This window comes from Procambarus clarkii, chromosome 21 (assembly GCF_040958095.1).
Source record: "Procambarus clarkii isolate CNS0578487 chromosome 21, FALCON_Pclarkii_2.0, whole genome shotgun sequence".
Classification (NCBI taxonomy): domain Eukaryota; kingdom Metazoa; phylum Arthropoda; class Malacostraca; order Decapoda; family Cambaridae; genus Procambarus; species Procambarus clarkii.
In genome coordinates this window covers 9,238,717-9,261,364 of record NC_091170.1, presented here as the reverse complement: position 1 = coordinate 9,261,364, position 22,648 = coordinate 9,238,717, and the positions used below count along the sequence as shown (strand labels likewise).

General features: G+C 41.9%; 1 protein-coding gene across 1 annotated transcript in view; it reads left to right on the top strand.

Moving 5' to 3' along the window:
- The window catches only part of LOC138366927 (ficolin-2-like), an 87,761-nt gene that overhangs the window by 15,157 nt on the left and 49,956 nt on the right, over positions 1–22,648 (top strand). Inside the window, exon 3 of the mRNA XM_069328192.1 lies at positions 19,204–19,330. Coding sequence (XP_069184293.1) covers positions 19,204–19,330 — 127 coding nt within the window. The remainder of the gene's footprint in view (positions 1–19,203; positions 19,331–22,648) is intronic.

Sequence of the window (22,648 nt, the reverse complement as noted above, 5' to 3'; positions counted from 1 at the left end):
AGAGGTAGAGACAGAGTGACAGAGACAGATAGGCAGAGACCGAGGCAGAGTCAGAGAGGCAGAGACAGAGGCAGAGACAGAGAGGCAGAGACAGAGAGACAGAGACAGAGAGACAGAGACAGAGAGGCAGAGACAGAGGGGCAGAGTCAGAGAGGCAGAGACAGAGGTAGAGACAGAGAGGCAGAGACAGAGAGGCAGAGACAGAGAGGCAGAGACAGAGAAGCAGAGATAGAGAGGCAGAGACAGAGAGGCAGAGACAGAGAAGCAGAGATAGAGAGGCAGAGACAGAGAGGTAGAGACAGAAAGGCAGAGACAGAGAGACAGAGACAGAGGCAGAGACAGAGAGGCAGAGACACAGAGGCCGAGACCGAGAGGTAGAGACTGAGAGACAGAGACAGAGAGGCAGAGACAGAGAGGCAGAGATAGAAATGCAGAGACAGAGAAGCAGAGACAAAGGCAGAGACAGAGAGGCAGAGACAGAGAGGCAGAGACCGAGAGGTAGAGACTGAGACAGATACAGAGAGGCAAAGACAGAGAGGCAGAGACAGAGAGGAAAAGAAAGAGAAGCAGAGATAGAAAGGCAGAGACAGAGTGACAGAGACAGACAGGCAAAGACAGAGAGACAGTGACAGAGAGGCAGAGAAAGAGGGGCAGAGACAGAGAGGCAGAGACAGAGGCAGAGACATAGAGGCAGAGACACAGAGGCAGAGACAGAGAGACAGTGGAGCAGAGAGAGAGGCAGTGACAGAGGCAGAGACAGAAAGGCATAAAGAAAGAGGCCGAGAAAGAGAGGCAGAGATAAAGAAAATGAGACAGAGAAACAGAGATACAGAGAGAGAGAGGCAGAGACAGTGACAGAAACAGAGAGAAAGAGACAGAGAGACAGAGAGGCAGATACAGAGAGATAGAGACAGAAAGGCAGAGCAAGAGAGGAAGAGACAGAGAGGCACATACAGAGAGGCAGAGACAGAGGCAGAGACAGAAAGGCAGAGACAGAGAAACAAAGACAGAGAGGCAAAGACAGAGGTGCAGAGACAGAGAGGCAGAGACAAAGAGAATGAGACAGAGAAACAGAGATACAGAGAGAGAGAGGCAGAGACAGTGACAGAAACCGAGAGAAAGAGACAGAGAGACAGAGAGGCAGATACAGAGAGATAGAGACAGAAAGGCAGAGCAAGAGAGGCAGAGACAGAGAGGCAGAGACAGAGAGGCAGAGACAGAGAGGCAGAGATAGAGAGGCAGAGACATAGAGACAGAAAGGCAGAGACAGAGAGGCAGTGACCGAGAGACAGTGACAAAAAGGCAGAGACAGAAAGGCAGAGACAGAGAGAAAGAGACAGAGAGACCGAGACAGAGAGGCAGTGATATAGAGGCAGAGAGAGATGCAGAGAGACAGAGAGGCAGAGACAGAGAGGCAGAGACAGAGAGGCAGAGACCGAGAGGTAGAGACTGAGACAGATACAGAGAGGCAAAGACAGAGAGGCAGAGACAGAGAGGAAGAGAAAGAGAGGCAGAGATAGAAAGGTAGAGACAGAGTGACAGAGACAGACAGGCAAAGACAGAGAGGCAGAGACAGAGAGGCAGAGACAGAGAGACAGTGACAGAGAGGCAGAGAAAGAGGGGCAGAGACAGAGAGGCAGAGACAGAGGCAGAGACATAGAGGCAGAGACAGAGAGACAGTGGAGCAGAGACAGAGGCAGTGACAGAGGCAGAGACAGAAAGGCATAAAGAAAGAGACCGAGAAAGAGAGGCAGAGACAAAGAGAATGAGACAGAGAAACAGAGATACACAGACAGAGAGGTAGAGACAGTGACAGAAACAGAGAGAAAGAGACAGAGAGACAGAGAGGCAGATACAGAGAGATAGAGACAGAAAGGCAGAGAAAGAGAGGCAGAGACAGAAAGAAAGAGACTGAGAGGCAGAGACAGAGAGCCAGAGACAGAAAGGCAAAGACAGAAAGGCAGAGACAGAGAGGAAGTGACAAAGAGGCAGAGACAGAGAGAAAGAGACATAGAGACGGAGATGCAGAGACAGAGAGGTAGAAACAGAGTGACACAGAGACAGAGAGGCAGAGACTGATAGACAGAGACAGAGAGGCAGAGACTGATAGACAGAGACAGAGAGGCAGAGACAAAGAGGCACAGACAGAGAGGCAGAGACAGAGGCAGAGACAGAGAGGCAGAGACAGAGAGACAAAGACAGAGAGGCAGAGACAGAGGGGCAGAGACAGAGAGGCAGAGACAGAGGCAGAGACATAGAGGCAGAGACACAGAGGCAGAGACACAGAGGCAGAGAAAGAGAGACAGTGGAGCAGAGAGAGAGGCAGTGACAGAGGCAGAGACAGAAAGGCATAAAGAAAGAGGCCGAGAAAGAGAGGCAGAGATAAAGAAAATGAGACAGAGAAACAGAGATACAGAGAGAGAGAGGCAGAGACAGTGACAGAAACAGAGAGAAAGAGACAGAGAGACAGAGAGGCAGATACAGAGAGATAGAGACAGAAAGGCAGAGCAAGAGAGGAAGAGACAGAGAGGCACATACAGAGAGGCAGAGACAGAGGCAGAGACAGAGAGGCAGAGACAGAGAAACAAAGACAGAGAGGCAAAGACAGAGGTGCAGAGACAGAGAGGCAGAGACAAAGAGAATGAGACAGAGAAACAGAGATACAGAGAGAGAGAGGCAGAGACAGTGACAGAAACCGAGAGAAAGAGACAGAGAGACAGAGAGGCAGATACAGAGAGATAGAGACAGAAAGGCAGAGCAAGAGAGGCAGAGACAGAGAGGCACAGACAGAGAGGCAGAGACAGAGAGGCAGAGATAGAGAGGCAGAGACATAGAGACAGAAAGAGGCAGAGACAGAGAGGCAGTGACAGAGAGACAGTGACAAAAAGGCAGAGACAGAAAGGCAGAGACAGAGAGAAAGAGACAGAGAGACCGAGACAGAGAGGCAGTGATATAGAGGCAGAGAGAGATGCAGAGAGACAGAGAGGCAGAGACAGAGAGCAGATACAGAGAGAAAGAGACAGAGAGACAGAGAGGTAGAGACGGAGAGACAGAGACAGAGAGGCAGTGACAGAGGCAGAGACAGAGAGGCAGAGACAAAGAGGCAGAGACAGATAGAGACAGAGACAGAGACAGAGGCAGAGAAAGAGAGGCAGAGACAGAGGCAGAGACAGAAAGAGACGAGAGGCAGAGACAGAAAGAGACAAAGAGACAGAGATGCAGAGACATAGAGGCAGAGACAGAGAGGCAGAGACAGAAGCAGAGACAGAGATGCAGAGACAGAGAGGCAGAGACAGAGAGACAGAGACAGATAGGCAGAGACAGAGAGGCAGAGACAGAGGCAGAGAGACAGAGAAGCAAAGAGAGAGGCAGAGACAGAGACGCAGAGACAGAGAGTATAGTGCCATCTGTGACAGTGATGGAGGAGTATAGTACCATCTGTGATAGTGATGGTGGAGTATATTTCCATCTGTAACAGTGACAGTGGAGTATATTTCCATCAGTGACAGTGATGAACGAGTATATTACCATCTGTGATAGTGATGGAGGAGTATATTACCATCTGTGACAGTGATGGAGGAGTATATTACCATCTGCGACTGTGACAGAGGAGTATATTACCATCTGTGACAGTGACGGTGGAGTATATTACCATATGTGAGAGTGACGAATGAGTATATTACCATCTGTGACAATGATGGAGGAGTATATTACCATCTGGGACAGTGATGGAGGAGTATATTTACATCTGAGACAATGGCGGAGGAGTATATTACCATCTGCGACAGTGATAAAGGAGTATATTACCATATGTGACAGTGATGGAGGAGTATAGTATCATCTGTGACAGTGATGGATGAGTATAGTACCATCTGTGACAGTGATGGTAGAGTATATTATCATATGTGACAGTGATGGAGGAGTATAGTACCATCTGTAACAGTGATGGAGGAGTATATTTTCATCTGTGACAGAGATAGTGTAGTATATTACCATCTGTGACAGTGATAGTGGAGTATATTATCATCTGTGACAGTGATGGTGGAGTATATTACCATCTGTGACAGAGATACAGGGCTATATTATCATGTGTAACAGGGACGGAGGGCTATATTACCATCTGTGACAGGGACGGAGGAGTATATTACCATCTGTGACAGTGATGGTGGAGTATATTACCATCTGTGACAATGATGGAGGAGTATATTACCATCTGTGACAGTGATGGTGGAGTATATTTCCATCTGTGACAGTGATGGTGGAGTATATTACCATCTGTGACAGTAATTGACGAGAATATTACCATCCGTGACAGTTACGAAGGAGTATATTACCATCTGTGACAGTGATTCAGGAGTATATTACCATCTGCAACAGTGATAGAGATGGATATTACCATCTGTGCCAGTGATAGTGGAGTATATTACTATCTGTGACAGTGATTGAAAAGTATATTACCATCTGTGACAGTGATGTGGAGTATACTACCATCAGTGACAATGATGGAGGAGTATATTACCATCTGTGACAATAATGGTGGAGAATATTACCATCTGTGACAGTGATGGAGGAGTATATTACAATCTGTGGCAGTGATGAAGGAGTATGTTACCATCTCTGACATTGATAGTGGAGTATATTACAATCTGTGACAGTGATGGAGGAATATTACCATCTGTGACAGTGATGGAGAAGTATATTACCATCTGTAACAGTGATAGTGAAGTATAATACTATCTGTGACAGTGATGGAGAATTATATTAACATCTGTGACAGTGACTGAGGAGTATATTACCATCTGTGACAGTAATGTGGAGTATATTACCATCTGTGACAATGATGGAGGAGTATATTACCGTCTGTGACAGTGATGGAGGAGTATATTTCCATATGTGACAGTGATGGAGGAGTAAAGTATCATCTGTGACAGTGATGGAGGAGTATATTACCTTCTGTGACAATGATGGAGGAGTATATTACCATATGTGATAGTGATGGAGGAGTATAATACTATCTGTGACAGTGATGGTGGAGTATATTACCATCTGTGACAGTGATGGAGGAGTATAGTACCATCTGTGACAGTGACGGAGGAGTATATTACCATCTGTGACAGTGATGGTGGAGTATATTACCATTTGTGACAGGGACGGAGGGCTATATTACCATCTATGACAGTAATTGAGGAGAATATTACCGTCTGTGACAGTGATTCAGGAGTATATTCCCATCAGTGACCGTGATAGTGGAGATTAATACCATCTGTGACAGTGATGGAGGAGTATAGTACCATCTGTGACAGTGACGGAGGAGTATATTGCCATCTGTGACAGTGATTCAGGAGTATATTCCCATCAGTGACCGTGATAGTGGAGATTAATACCATCTGTGACAGTGATGGAGGAGTATAGTACCATCTGTGACAGTGACGGAGGAGTATATTACCATCTGTGACAGTGATGTGGAGTATATTACCATGTGTAATAATGATGGAGGAGTTTCTTACCATATGTGACAGCGAAGGAGGAGTATAGTACCATCTGTGACAGTGTTGGTGGAGTACATTAACATATGTGACAGTGATGGTGGAGTATATTACCATCTGTGACAGAGATGGAGGGTTATGTTACCATGTGTGACAGGGACGGAGTGCTATATTACCATCTGCGACAGGAACGGAGGGCTATATTACCATCTGTGACAGTGATGGAGGAGTATAGTACCATCTGTGACAGTGACGGAGGAGTATATTACCATCTGTGATAGTGATGAAGAAGTATGTTACCATCTGTGACAGTGATGTAGGAGGATATTACCATCTTTGACAGTGACGGTGGAGTATATTACCATCTGTGACTGTGATTCAGGAGTATATTACCATCTGCGACAGTGATAGAGATGGATATTAACATCAGTGACGGTGATGGAGGAGTATATTACCATCTCTGACAGTGATGGAGGAGTATATTACCATCTGTGACAGTGATGGAGGAGTATATTACCATCTGTGACAGTGATAGTGGAGTATATTACCATCTGTGACAGTGATGGAGAAGTATATCATCTGTGACAGTGACGGAGGAGAATATTACCATCTCTGACAGTGATGGAGGAGTATATTACCATCTGTGACAGTGACGGAGGAGTATTACCATCTCTGACAGTGATGGAGGAGTATATTACCATCTGTGACAGTGATGGAGGAGTATATTACCATCTGTGACTGTGATGTGGAGTATATTACCATCTGTGACAGTAATGGAGGAGTATATTACCATCTGCGACAGGAACGGAAGGCTATATTACCGTCTGTGACAGTGATGGAGGAGCATTTCCTTATGCGACAGAGATGGAGGAGTATATTACAATCTGTGGCAGTGATGAAGGAGTATGTTACCATCTGTGACATTGATAGTGGAGTATATTACCATCTGTGACAGTGACGGAGGAGTATATTACCTTCTGTGACAGTGACGGAGGAGTATATTACCATATGTGACAGTTATGGTGGAGTATATTACCATATGTGACAGAGATGGAGGAGTATAAAACCATCTGTGACAAGGATGGAGGGCTACATTACCATCTGTGACAGGGACGGAGGGTTATAGTACCATCTGTGACAGGGACGGAAGATTATATTACCATCTGAGACAGTTATGGAGGAGTATATTACAATCTTTGACAGTGATTCAGGCGTATATTACCATCTGTGAAAGTATATTACCATTTGCGACTGTTATTAAGGTGTATATTACCATCTGTGAAAGTGATGGAAGAGTATGTTACCATCTGTGACAGTACTAAGGTAGTATATTACCATCTGTGACAGTAATGGTGGAGAATATTACCATCTGTGACAGTGATAAAGGAGTATGTTACCATCTGTGACATTGATAGTGGAGTATATTACCATCTGTGACAGTGATGGTGGAGTATATTACCATCTGTGACAGTGATGGAGGAGTATATTACCATCTGTGACAGTGATTCACGAGCATATTACCATCTGTGACAGTGATAAAGGAGTATGTTACCATCTGTGACATTGATAGTGGAGTATATTTCAATCTGTGACAATGACGAAGGAGTATATTACCATCTGTGACAGTGACAAAGGAGTATATTACCATCTGTGACAGTGAGAGAGATGTATATTACCATCTGTGACAGTGATGGAGGAGTATATTTCCATCTGTGAAAGTGATGGAGGAGTATATTGAAATCTGGGACAGTGATGGATTAGTATATTGCCTTCTATGACAGTGATGGAGAAGTATATTACCATCTTTGACAGTGTTGGAGGTGTATATTACCATCTGTGACAGTGATAGTGGAGTATATTACCATCTGTGACAGTGATGGAGGAGTATATTTCCATCTGTGAAAGTGATGGAGGAGTATATTGAAATCTGGGACAGTGATGGATTAGTATATTGCCTTCTATGACAGTGATGGAGAAGTATATTACCATCTTTGACAGTGTTGGAGGTGTATATTACCATCTGTGACAGTGATAGTGGAGTATATTACCATCTGTGACAGTGATGGAGGAGTATATTTCCATCTGTGAAAGTGATGGAGGAGTATATTGAAATCTGGGACAGTGATGGATTAGTATATTGCCTTCTATGACAGTGATGGAGAAGTATATTACCATCTGTGACAGTGATGGAGGAGTATATTACCATCTGTGACACTGAGGGAGAAGTATATTACCATCTGTGACACTGAGGGAGAAGTATATTACCATCTGTGATAGAGATGGAGGAGAATATTCCCATCTGTGACAGTGATGTTGGAGTATATTACCATCTGTGACAGTGATAGAGCAGTATATTACCATCTGTCACAGTGATGGAGAAGTATATTACCATCTGTAACAGTGTTGGTGTAGTATATTTACATCTGTGACAGTGATGGAGGAGTATATTACAATCTGTGACAGTGATGGTGGAGAATATTACCATCTGTGACAGTGTTGGGGGAGTATATTAACATCTGTGATAGCGACGGAGGGCTATATTACCATCTGTAACAGGGATGGAGGAGTATATTACCATCTGTGACAGTGATAGATGAGTATATTACCATCTGTGACAGTGACGGAGGAGTATATTACCATCTGTGACACTGACGGAGAAGTATATTACCATCTGTGACAGAGATTGACTAGTATCTTACCCTCTGTGACAGTGATGAAGGAGTATATTACCATCTGTGACACTGAGGGAGAAGTATATTACCATCTGTGACAGTGATGGAGGAGTATATTACGATCTGTGACAGTGATGGAGGAGTATATTACCATCTGTGACACTGAGGGAGAAGTATATTACCATCTGTGACAGAGATGGAGGAGAATCGTACCCTCTGTGACAGTGATGGAGGAGTATATTACCATCTGTGACAGTGAAGGAGGAGAATATACCCATCTGTGACAGTGATGATGGAATATATTACCATCTGCGACAGTGATGGAGGAGTATATTACCAGGGAGCCGGTCGGCAGAGCGGACAGCACGCTGGTCTTGTGATCCTGTGGTCCCGGGTTCGATCCCGGGCGCCCTCGAGAAACAATGGGCATAGTTTCTTTCACCCTATACCCCTGTTACCTAGCAGTAAAATAGGTACCTGGGTGTTAGTCAGCTGTCACGGGCTGCTTCCTTGGGGTGGGAAGCCTGTTCGAGGACCGGGCCGCGGGGACACTAAAAATCCCCGAATATCATTTCATGATATATTACCATCTGTGACAGTGATAGAGAAGTATATTACCATCTGTGACAGTGACGGAGTATATTACCATCTTTGACAGTGATGGAGGAGTATATTACCATCTGTGACAGTGATGGAGGAGTATATTACCATCTGTGACAGTGATGGAGGAGTATATTACCATCTGAGACAGTGATGGAGGAGTATATTACCATCTGTGACAGTGATGGAGGAGTATATTACCATCTGAGACAGTGATGGAGGAGTATATCACCATCTGTGACAGTGATGGAGGAGTATATTACTATCTGTGAAAGTGATGGAGGAGTATATTAACATCTGAGACAGTGGTGGATGAGTATATTACATCCTGTGACAGGGACAGAGGGCTATATTACCATCTGTGACAGTGATGGAGGAGTATATTTCCATGTGTGACAGTGATGGAGGAGTATATTACCATCTGTGAAAGTGATGGTGGAGAATATTACCATCTGTGACAGAGATGGAGGAGTATATTACCATCTGTGACAGTGATGGAGGAGTATATTACTATCTGTGGAATTGAAGGCGGAGTATATTACCATCTGTGACAGTAAAGGAGGAGTATATTACCATCTGTGACAGTGAAGGAGTATATTACCATCTGTGAAAGTGATGGTGGAGAATATTACCATCTGTGAAAGTGATGGAGGAGTATATTACCATCTGTGACAGTGATGGAGGAGTATATTACCGTCTGTCACTGTAATGAATGAGTATATTACCATCTGTGACAGTGATGGAGGAGAATATTCCCATCTGTGACATTGATAGAGGAGTATATTACAATCTAAGACAGTGATGGAGGAGTATATTACCATCTGTGACAGTGATGGAGGTGTATATTACCATCTGTGACATTGACGATGGAGTATATTAACATCTGTGACAGTGACGGAGGAATATATTATTATCTGTGACGGTGATGGAGGAGTATACTACCATCTGTGACAGTGATGGTGGAGTATATTACCATCTGTGATAGTAATGGAGAAGTATATTACCATCTGTGACAGTGATGGAGGAGTATATTACCATCTGTGACAGTGGTGGAGGAGTATATTACCATCTGTGATAGTGATGGAGGAATATATTACCATCTGTGACAATGAGGGAGAAGTATATTACCATCTGTGACAAAGATGGAGGAGAATCTAACCCTCTGTGACAGTGATGGAGGAGTATATTACCATCTATGACAGAGATGGAGGAGTATGTTACCATCTGTGACAGTGATGGAGGAGAATATTCCCATCTGTGACAGTGATGGAGAAGTATATTACCATCTGTGACAGTGACGGTGGAGTATATTAACATCTGTGACAGTGACGGAGGAATATATTACCATCTGTGACAGCGATGGAGGAGTATATTACCATCTGTAACAGTGATGGAGGAGTATATTACCATCTGTGACAGTGACGGAGAAGAATATTACCATCTGTGACAGTGATGGTGGAGTATATTTACATCTGTGACAGTGATGAAGATGTATGTTACCACCTGTGATAGTGATCCAGGAGTATATAACCATCTGCGACAGTTAATGAGGAGTATATTACCATCTGTGATCGTGACGGTGGAGTATATTAACATCTGGGACAGAGACTTAGGAATATATTACTATCTGTGACAGTGAAGGAGGAGGATATTACCATTTGCGACAGTGATGGAGGAGAACATTACCATCATTGATAGTGATGGAGGAGTATATTACCATCTTTGAAAGTGATTTAGGAGTATATTACCTTCTGTGACAGTGATGGAGGAGTATATTACCATCTGTGACAGTGATGGAGGAGAACATTACCATCATTGATAGTGATGGAGGAGTATATTAACATCTGTGACAGCGATGGAGAAGTATATTACCATCTGTGACAGTGATGGAGATGTATATTTCCATCTGTTACAGTAATAAAGGAGTATATTGCCATCTGTGACAGTGACTGAGGAGTATATTACCATCTGTGACAGTGATAGAGATGTATATTACCATCTGGGAAAGTGATAGTGAAGTATATTAAAATCTGTAACACTGACGGAGGAGTATATTACCATCGGTGAAAGTGATGGAGGAGTATATTACCATCTGTGACAGTGATGGAGGAGTATATTACCATCTGTCACAGTGATGAAGGAGTATATTACCAGCTGTGACAGTGATGGAGGAGTATATTACCATCTGTGACAGTGATGGAGGAGTATATTACCATCTGTGACAGTGATAGTCGAGTATATTACCATCTGTGACAGTGATAGTCAAGTATATTACCATCTGTGGCAGAGATGGAGTAGCATATCACCATCTGTGACAGTGATGGAGGAGTATATTACCATCTGTGACAGTGACGGTGGAGAATATTACCGTCTGTGACAGTGATGGAGTAGTATATTACCATCTCTGTGACAGAGATGGAGGAGTTTATTTCCATCTGAGACAGTGATAATCGAGTATATTACAATCTGTGACACACACGGAGGAGTATAATACAATCTGTGACAGAGATGGAGGAGTATATTACCATCTGTCACAGTGATGAAGGAGTATATTACAATCAGTGACAGTGATGGAGGCGCATATAACCATCTGTGACAGTGATTCAGGAGTATATTACCATATGTGACAGTGATAGAGATGTATATTACCATCTGTGACAGTGATGGAAGAGTATGTTACCATCTGTGACAGTGAATGAGTAGTATATTACAATCTGTGATTGTGATAGTCGAGTATATTACCATCTGTGACAGAGATGGAGGAGTATATTACCATTTGTGACATTCATTCAGGAGCATATTACCATCTGTGACAGTGACGGAGGATTTTATTACCACCTGTGACAGTGATAATCGAGTATATTACCATCTGTGACAGAGATGGAGTAGTATATTACCATCTGTGACAGTGATGGTGGAGTATATTACCATCTGTGACAGTGATGGTGGAGAATATTACCATCTTTGATAGTCATGGAGGAGTATATTACCATCTGTTACAATTATAGTCGAGTATATTACCATTTGTGGTAGAGAATGAGTAGTATATTACCATCTGTGAGAATGATTGGAGGAGTATATTATCATCTGTGACAGAGATTGATGGATATATTACCATGTGTGACAGTGACGGAGGGCTATATTACCATCTGTGACTGGGACAGAGAGCTATATTACCATGTGTGAGGTGGATTGAGGAGTATTTTACCATCTATGACAGTGACGGAGGAATATATTTCCATCTGCGACAGTCACGGAGGAGTATATTACCATCTGTGACAGTGATTCTGGAGTAAATTACCATCTGTGACAGTGATGGAGGAGTATATTACCATCTGTGACAGTGATTCAGGAGTAAATTACCATCTGTGACAGTGATGGAGATGTATATTACCATCTGTGACAATGACTGAGTAGTACATTACCATCTGTTAGAGTGATGGAGGAGTATATTATCATCTGTGACAGGGACGGAGGGCAATATTGCCATCTGTGACAGGGACAGAGGGCTATATTACCATCTGTGACAGGGACGGAGGGCTATATTACCATCTGTGATAGGGACGGAAGGCTATATTACCATATGTGATAGTGATTGAAGAATGTATTACCATCTGTGACAGTGATGGATGAGTATATTACCATCTGTGACAGTGATAGAGGAGTATATTACCATCTGTGACAGTTATGGAGAAGTATATTAAAGTCTGTGACAGAGATAGAGGGTATATCACCATCTGTGACATGGATTGAGGAGTATTTTACCATCTATGACAGTGACGGAGGAATATATTACCATCTCCGACAGTCACGGAGGAGTATATTACCATCTGTGACATGGATTGAGGAGTATATTACCATCTGTGACAGTGACGGAGATGTATATTACCATCTGTGACAGTGATGGAGGAGTATATTACCATCCGTGGCAGTGATAGAGGAGTATATTACCATCTGTGACAGTGATTCAGGAGTAAATTACCATCTGTGACAGTGATGGAGTAGTATATAACCATCTGTGACAGTGATTCAGGCGCAAAATACCATCTGTGACAGTGATGGAGATGTATATTACCAAATGTGACAGTGACTGTGTAGTGTATTACCATCTGTGACAGTGATAGTCAAGTATATTACCATCTGTGACAGTGATGGAGGATTATATTACCATCGGTGACTGAGATGGAGGAGTATATTACCATCTATGACAGTGATGGAGGAGTATATAACCATCTGTGACAGAGATGGAGGAGTATATTTCCATCTGTGAAAGTGATTGTCGAGTATATTACAATCTGTGGCAGAGATGGAGTAGTATATTACAATCTGTGACAGAGATGGAGGAGTATATTACCATTTGTGACATGCATTCAGGAGTATATTACCATCTGTGACAGTGATGGAGGAGTATATTACCACCTGTGACAATGATAGTCGAGTATATTACCATCTGAGACAGAGAAGGAGTAGTATATTACCATCTGTGACAGTGATGGAGGAGTATATTACCATCTGCGACAGTGATGGTGGAGAAAATTACCATCTGTGACAGTTGATGGAGGAGTATATTACCATTTGTGACAGTGATGGAGGAGTATATTACCATTTGTGACTGAGATGGAGTAGAATATTGCCATCTGTGAGAGTGATGGAGGAGTATATTATCATCTGTGGCAGAGATGGAGGGCTATATTACCATGTGTGACAGGGACGGAGAGCTATATTACCATGTGTGACAGTGATGGAGGAATATATTACCATCTGTGACAGTGATAGAGGAGTATATTACTATCTGTGACAGTTATGGAGAAGTATATTACCGTCTGTGACAGAGATAGAGGAGTATATTACCATCTGTGACAGTGATGGAGGAGTATATTACCATCTGTGACACTGATGGTGGAGAATATTACTATCTGTGACAGAGATTGAGGAGTATATTACCATCTGTGTTAGTGATGGTTGGGTATATTACCATTTGTGACAGTGGTTGAGAAGTATATTTCCATCTGTTACATGGACGGAGGGTTATATTACCATCTGTGACAAGGACGGAGGGCTGTATTATTATCTGTAACATGGATGGAGGAGAATATTACCACTTGTGACCGGGACGCAGGGCTATATAATCATCTGTGATATTGATGGTGGAGTATATTAACATATGTGACAGTAATGGAGAAGTATATTACCATCTGTAACAGTGATGGGAAAGAATATTACCATCTGTGACAGAGATGGAGGAGTATTACCATCTGTGACAGTGATGGAGGAGTATATTACCATCTGTGACAGTGATGAAGAAGTATATCACCATCTGTGACAGTCACGGAGGAATATATTACCATCTGCGACAGTGGCGGAGGAGTATCTTACCATCTGTGACAGTGATGGTGGAGTATAATTCCATCTGTGACAGTGATTCAGGAGTATATTACCCTCTGTGACAGTGATGGAGATGTATATTACCATCTGTGACAGTAATGGAGGAGTATATTACCATCTGCGACAGTGATGGAGAAGTATATTACCATCTGTTTCAGTGATAGTGGTGTATATTACCATCTGTGACAGTGATGGAGGCGTATATTACCATCAGTGACAGTGATGGAGGAATATATTACCATCTGTGACAGTGATGGAGATGTATATTACCATCTGTGACAGTGATGGTGGAGTATATTACCATCTGTGACAGTGATGCTGGAGTATATTACCATATATGACATTGATGGTGGAGTATATTACCATCAGTGACAGTGATGGAGTAGTATATTACCATATGTGACAGTGATGGTGGAGTATATTATCATCTGTGATAGTGATGGTGGAGTATATTACCATCTGTGACAGTGATGGAAGAGTATTTTACAATCTGCGACAGTGATGGTGGAGAATATTACCACCTGTGACAGTGATAGTCGAGTATATTACCATCTGAGACAGAGATGGAGTAGTATATTACTATTTGTGACAGAGATGGAGTAGAATATTACCATCTGTGAGAGTGATGGAGGAGTATATTATCATCTGTGACAGAGATGGAGGGCTACATTACCATCTGTGATAGGGACGGAAGGCTATTTTACCATCTGTGATAGTGATGGATGAGTATATTACCATCTGTGACAGTGATAAAGGAGTATATTACAATCTGTGACAGTTATGGAAAAGTATATTACCGTTTGTGACAGAGATAGAGGGTATATCACCATCTGTGAAAGTGATTGAGGACTATTTTACCTTCAGAAACAGTGATGGAGGAGTATATTACCATCTGTAACAGTGATGGAGGAGTATATTACCATCTGTGACTCTGATGGTGGAGTATATTACTATCTGTGACAGTGATGGTGAAGTATACTAACATGTGTGACAATGATGGAGGAGTATATTACCATCTGTGACACTGATAGTGGAGTATATTACCATCTATGACAGAGATTGAGGAGTATATTACCATCTGTGTTAGTGATGGAGGGGTATATTAACATGTGTGACATTGATTGAGAAGTATATAACCATCTGTTACAGGGATGGAGGGTTATATTACCATCTGTGACAAGGACGGAGGGCTGTATTATTATCTGTAACATGGATGGAGGAGAATATTACCACTTGTGACCAGGACGCAGGTCTATATTACCATCTGTGACATTGATGGAGAAGTATATTACCATCTGTAACAGTGATGGGAGAGAATATTTCCATCTGTGACAGAGATGGAGGAGTATTACCATCTGTGACAGTGATGGAGGAGTATATTACCATCTGTGACAGTGATGAAGAAGTATATCACCATCTGTGACAGTCACGGAGGAATATATTACCATCTGCGACAGTGACGGAGGAGTATATTACCATCTGTGACAGTGATGGTGGAGTATAATTCCATCTGTGACAGTGATTCAGGAGTATATTACCCTCTGTGACAGTGTTGGAGATGTATATTACCATCTGTGACATTGACTGAGGAGTATATTACCATCTGTGACAGTGGTGGAGGAGTATATTACCATCCGTGGCAGTGATGGAGGAGTATATTACCATCTGTGACAGTGATGGATGAGTATCACAGTAGCAGACGAGGATCCAGCTGACCCTTCACATGTTGACTTTGTGGAAAGTTATAAACGAAATTAAAGGGTAATAGAGAAATGGAATGAAGTATAGACTTGTGAATATCTCACCGCTCTGAGAGAATACCATTATTGAGCTACGAGCCCTAATAATAAAGTTCAACTGAAATCAGGAGATCTAGTCCTAGTCGACAGTGATGGACCCAGGTCAGATTGGCCTATAGGCTTGATTGTCGTTGTTCACCCAGATCGCCAAGGAGCCCTGCAAATAGTAAATGTTCTGTGTCGAGGCACTACTACCTTGAAAACATTGGAAAAGTTGGTAACTCTAGAATTAGCTGAATATGAATGTTCAACCGAGTCAGCTTTACCATAAGTTTCAGAAGACAGTGGTACTGTTCAACAGAGCAGAAGACAGTGGTACTGTTCAACAGAGCACACGACCATCTAGAGTCGCTGCTCGGCAATGTAAATTGAAGCTTCAACAATACTTTAATTCTGACTAAATGCAGTCTACTTATCATTCGAATTTAAGTCGATCGTGATCATACGGTGATGGGTTCATGCCCAGTAACTAAACAGTTACAAGTCACTATGACCATAGACAATGACCGTACTGTGGATTCGAAGTCGTCTTGATCTTGAATGACATAATAAACTTAAGATTTATAATTTATTTTCATGTGTAGCCTTGTGGAACACAGCCTAACACAGCCTATACATTAATACCATCTATTCTTGAATATTTCTGAGTTAACAGAATCATTCTGTGACTGAGTAATTTAACCCTTACACGTCATAACGACACAAGTCATAGATCTACTGAAGATTTAGAAAGTTCTTGTTTTTAGATGATGTAACACTTTAATGATGTTACATTTAATATATGTTCCCCATAAAGACTTAGAGTCTTATCTGCAATAACAGATTCGGGACATCCGTTATGTGCGTACTAACATACTAACCTATTAACTTTATAATATAATTTCAGGGCAGGGATAGGTACGTCAGTACTCAACAGTGAACTGCGACCTGAAATTCCTCCCTCTTCCCCCGGAGTTATGTTGGAAATAACCAACATTTTCTCCTCATTTAGTTACTAACATTACTAATTCGTAGAATTAATACAATTAATGTTTTCTATTGTGAGGCAATATTCTGCCAGATCCTTCCTAGTCATCATGACACCGTGAGTAAGCCTCAGGTTGAAACATGAAATATTCCACATTTTGTTGGATTTTACCGAGTCCAGTTATTTGCTTTTTCTTTCTAAGTATAATATTTTATGAAAGAATCTGATTATTTCACGTACTATGGCGTACTGAACTCGATCATTTAATCAGATTGATTATCCCAGTAAATATCACTGTGACGTAAAATAATTTTACGTCGACCCTTCTCGTTTATTTCGTGCAGGTTTAATTAAACCTATTGCCCTGCGAGAAGTGGTATTATGATCTAATATATTTATTCATGACATAAGTATTTGTCTTGATTCTTTACTTCCCTAATTAATTACAAGGAAATAAAATACTTTACGCTCGAGAATACTTTGGAGCGTTCTGAGCATGCGTATCTGAGCGAGAGGGAAGAGGAGAGACGCGTCCACATTGAATAGCGGGCGACGGCAGCCATCTTGCTGAGAGAAAGATGCATTGTGTTGAGAGCACCCACTGCAACGACTCGTAATTACGTCATCCTTGCTATAACAGGTATCAGAGTTCGAGATAGTCTCTGTCTACAGTCAACGCAAGTACCGGCGAGTGTAATGTTTCAACTTCCTACTGATTTTGTAGTTAAGTGCACTTTTTAACATTCAGTTGTAGGTTGCTCGTCGTGACGAAGCGTGATAACACCAACTACAAAATTAGTTTAAATTTCGCCTGTAATCCTACTTGCCATCATGAATAGTGGCATATCAATTTAATTTAGGCGTATTTTACATTCTAACTGTAATTCCAGCGTGGATCGTGAGAACAAGTGGAGAGATAGTCTTCCGCTCCATGCGGCTTTCATTGTCACGTGTTCCGAACAGTAGCCTCGGCAATGGGTTTATGTCTACGAGCATATGAGTGTGAAAGCATGTTGTGAAATCTTCTTTACAGCTAAGCAGCTCTTATTATTTTATCGTAGATAATTTTGTCACATTATTAATTGCCTTATTTCTATGATTTATTATCTATACATGTACTATTCATTCAATATGAATGTATATAATATTTCACGGTGTAATTAGATAAATTTACGTTCATTCATTTTACAACTATTTACTTAACTAATATTCAAAATTACTTTAACTTAAAACTAGCATTAAAATAATATTAGGGATATATTTATCTTTTAGTATGTAACGCCCAGATTTGTGTGTTAGGTAAGCTCAATAATTAATTATAACTACAGTCCATTCAATGCTCTCTTAATATTTCATTTATTTAATCTAGATCCATATGACACTGATTCCTGAGTACTTTTAATATTAATTTATTTTTCCTCTTTTTTGTATAAAAAGAGGTGGTTCTTAGAAGCTATCGTTATATTCAATTTACATGATTATTATTAATATTTAGAGCTAGACTTTTCCCACATAAATTTCTTCCCAGTGAATACATATCTTAAATTTGATCAAGTCAAGTCTATGATTGCGAAGGGACGAAGGTCTATATTACTATCTGTGACAGTGACAGAGACAGAGGTCTATATTACTATCTGTGACAGTGACAGAGGTCTATATTACTATCTGTGACAGTGACAGAGGTCTATATTACTATCTGTGACAGTGACAGAGGTCTATATTACTATCTGTGACAGTGACAGAGGTCTATATTACTATCTGTGACAGTGACAGAGGTCTATATTACTATCTGTGACAGTGACAGAGGTCTATATTACTATCTGTGACAGTGACAGAGGTCTATATTACTATCTGTGACAGGGACGGTGGACTATATTACCATCTGTGACAGGGACGGTGGACTATATTACCATCTGTGACAGGGACGGAGGGCTATATTACCATCTGTGACAGGGACAGAGGACTATATTACCATCTGTGACAGGGACAGAGGACTATATTACCATCTGTGACAGGGACAGAGGACTATATTACCATCTGTGACAGGGACAGAGGACTATATTACCATCTGTGACAGGGACGGTGGACTATATTACCATCTGTGACAGGGACGGAGGTCTATATTACCATCTGTGACAGGGACGGAGGGCTATATTACCATCTGTGACAGGGACGGTGGACTATATTACCATCTGTGACAGGGACGGAGGTCTATATTACCATCTGTGACAGGGACGGAGGACTATATTACCATCTGTGACAGGGACGGAGGGCTATATTACCATCTGTGACAGGGACGGAGGCGGTGCACCAGCTGACGCAGTCCTCGCCCCAGACAGTGCGTCTGGCCGCCACCAACAAGCAGGATGATCACCGCTGGGCGCTCTGGTCCACCTTCAGCGTCGCCAGCGAGAGTACCGGGTGAGTCTGGCTCCTTCCCTCTGTTGTTACTGTTGCTGCTGTTCTTACTTTTTCTGCTGTTGTTACTGTTGCAGCTGTTGTTACTGTTGCTGCTGTTGTTACTGTTGTTGCTATGTTACTGTTGCTGCTGAGTTATTGTTGCTGCTGTTACAGTTGCTGCTGTTGTTACAGTTGCTGCTGTTGTTACTGTTGCTGCTGTTGTTACTGTTGCTGCTGTTACAGTTGCTGCTGTTGTTACTGTTGCTGCTGTTGTTACTGTTGCTGCTGTTGTTACTGTTGCTGCTGTTGTTACTGTTGCTGCTGTTGTTACTGTTGCTGCTGTTGTTACTGTTGCTGCTGTTGTTACTGTTGCTGCTGTTGTTACTGTTGCTGCTGTGTTACTGTTGCCGCTGTTGTTATTGTTGCTGCTGTTGTTACTGTTGCTGCTGTTGTTATTGTTGCTGCTGTTGTTATTGTTGCTGCTGTGTTACTGTTGCTGCTGTTGTTACTGTTGCTGCTGTTGTTACTGTTGCTGCTCTTGTTACTGTTGCTGCTGTGTTACTGTTGCTGCTGTTGTTATTGTTGCTGCTGTTGTTACTGTTGCTGCTGTTGTTACTGTTGCTGCTGTGTTACTGTTGCTGCTGTGTTACTGTTGCTGCTGTTGTTACTGTTGCTGCTGTTGTTACTGTTGCTGCTGTTGTTACTGTTGCTGCTGTTGTTACTGTTGCTGCTGTGTTACTGTTGCTGCTGTTGTTACTGTTGCTGCTGTGTTACTGTTGCTGCTGTTGTTACTGTTGCTGCTGTGTTACTGTTGCTGCTGTTGTTACTGTTGCTGCTGTGTTACTGTTGCTGCTGTTGTTACTGTTGCTGCTGTTGTTACTGTTGCTGCTGTGTTACTGTTGCTGCTGTTGTTACTGTTGCCGCTGTTGTTATTGTTGCCGCTGTTGTTACTATTGCTGCAATTATTGTGGTGCTGCTGTTGTTACTGTTGCTGCTGTTGTTACTGTTGCTGCTGTTACAGTTGCTGCTGTTGTTACTGTTGCTGCTGTTGTTACTGTTGCTGCTGTTGTTACTGTTGCTGCTGTTGTTACTGTTGCTGCTGTTGTTACTGTTGCTGCTGTTGTTACTGTTGCTGCTGTGTTACTGTTGCCGCTGTTGTTATTGTTGCTGCTGTTGTTACTGTTGCTGCTGTTGTTATTGTTGCTGCTGTTGTTATTGTTGCTGCTGTGTTACTGTTGCTGCTGTTGTTACTGTTGCTGCTGTTGTTACTGTTGCTGCTCTTGTTACTGTTGCTGCTGTGTTACTGTTGCTGCTGTTGTTATTGTTGCTGCTGTTGTTACTGTTGCTGCTGTTGTTACTGTTGCTGCTGTGTTACTGTTGCTGCTGTTGTTACTGTTGCTGCTGTGTTACTGTTGCTGCTGTTGTTACTGTTGCTGCTGTGTTACTGTTGCTGCTGTTGTTACTGTTGCTGCTGTGTTACTGTTGCTGCTGTGTTACTGTTGCTGCTGTTGTTACTGTTGCCGCTGTTGTTATTGTTGCCGCTGTTGTTACTATTGCTGCAATTATTGTGGTGCTGCTGTTGTTACTGTTGCTACTGTTGTTACTAGTAGTGGGAAACGAGACGTAGAAGGACCGTTTTGCTTTTTTCGGCGGTCCTTCTACGTCTCGTGTATTTTTGGTTACCCCGCTGACCCATGCTCAGACATCGCTAATGGTCAATGACATCACCCAGTCCTCCCTGAATAAGTCGGTTTACTGTAATAGCATATTTAAACCCATGTTCTTAATGTTTCCCATTTTCAAAGTTCATTTTATAGATAAGATCGCATATTGAACATGAGAAAATGAAATTGTAGAAAGCCTTATGCTGGATCTCCCATTTATTTCCATTCTATGTCGACCAAAACATCTTCTACCTCTATCAGATGAACTTCAGCAGGTCTATTCCTTATCTAATTGTTAACCCCCTTTCCTCTCCATTTATACATTCAATCACGCCACTCTATCAGTATTCAGAAGGATCTATTTGCTCACCTTACTTATATTAAAAGTGTCCAGACAAGGATCGTTTATCGAGCATAAGAATAGATGAAATCTGTCATCACCCATTCGTATGAAACAAGGGAGAGCAACACAAAGCATGAACTAACATGTATCTCACCATTCAGCCCTGTTGCCGAACCAGTATTTACCCCAGTCTTTTGCTAAATCTAAAACATATCCAATTAATACCCCACTGGTTCGTGTTGGTACTTATAATAGGTTATTAATATCCCCCCTTTGTCATGTCCATTCACTCACGCCTCTATCATGTCACCCCCTATTTCTTCGCATTTCTAGAGATTGTAATTAAAACTATGTCAATCTTTCTTCAATGATCGTTTATTGAGCATATGGCAAATAAAGATGAAAACCCGCTATTAGCCATTTGCATGAAAACAGACCCTCCCAGGCATGGTGACTTCAATAAAGAGTTCAGTAGTAATCCAAATCAAAATATTTATATACACTCATTCAGTGTGCATAAATATGAACTGTATTGAGAAAAAGCAGCTTCGCATTTTTTTAAATATGGCCTTCTGCAGTTATCTTCATTCTAAGGTCTTCATTCCTAATGCGGTGCGATCCACCAATGAGTGCAAAGCTTTTAGTACATGCAATTCCTAGGAGGTTCACACATTAGTGCAATCTCTTAATCGCTCTCAATACCTCAACTGTATTCTGTGACATCACAGGAAATATTAGGGTACCTTTGCTCATTATTTTTACGCTCATTGCTCATATTTTCTGTTATTCAATTCATAAGCCATAACAAACCATCGTAACCTAACCTATTATATAACAAACAAATACATTCTAGGGACCAATTGTTGTCGTTTTAGCGACGTCGTAAAAAGCTGCCTATAAAATTTGCTAACTTTTTATTCCAGCAAAGTTGAGGCAGTTGATAGTGGTAAGGATTGTGATGTTGTGTACCTTGACTTTAGCAAAGCTTTTGATACAGTGCCACATGAAAGACTAATAAAAAAAATAGAAGCTCATGGTATTGGGGGTGCTATATTAACTTGGATTAAGGCATGGCTATTCCAAAGGAAACAGAGAGTTAGTATAAATGGTGTTAAGTCAGAGTGGGATAATGTTGTTAGTGGAGTACCTCAGGGCTCTGTCCTGGGACCTCTGTTGTTTATAATATATATAAATGATTTAGATTCAGGTTTGAGTAGCAACATTTGCAAATTTGCCGATGATACGAAAATCGGTAGGGAAATTAATTCCGAGGAGGACTCACTATCACTTCAAGTTGATTTAGATAGGGTTTTGAAATGGTCAAAGGATTGG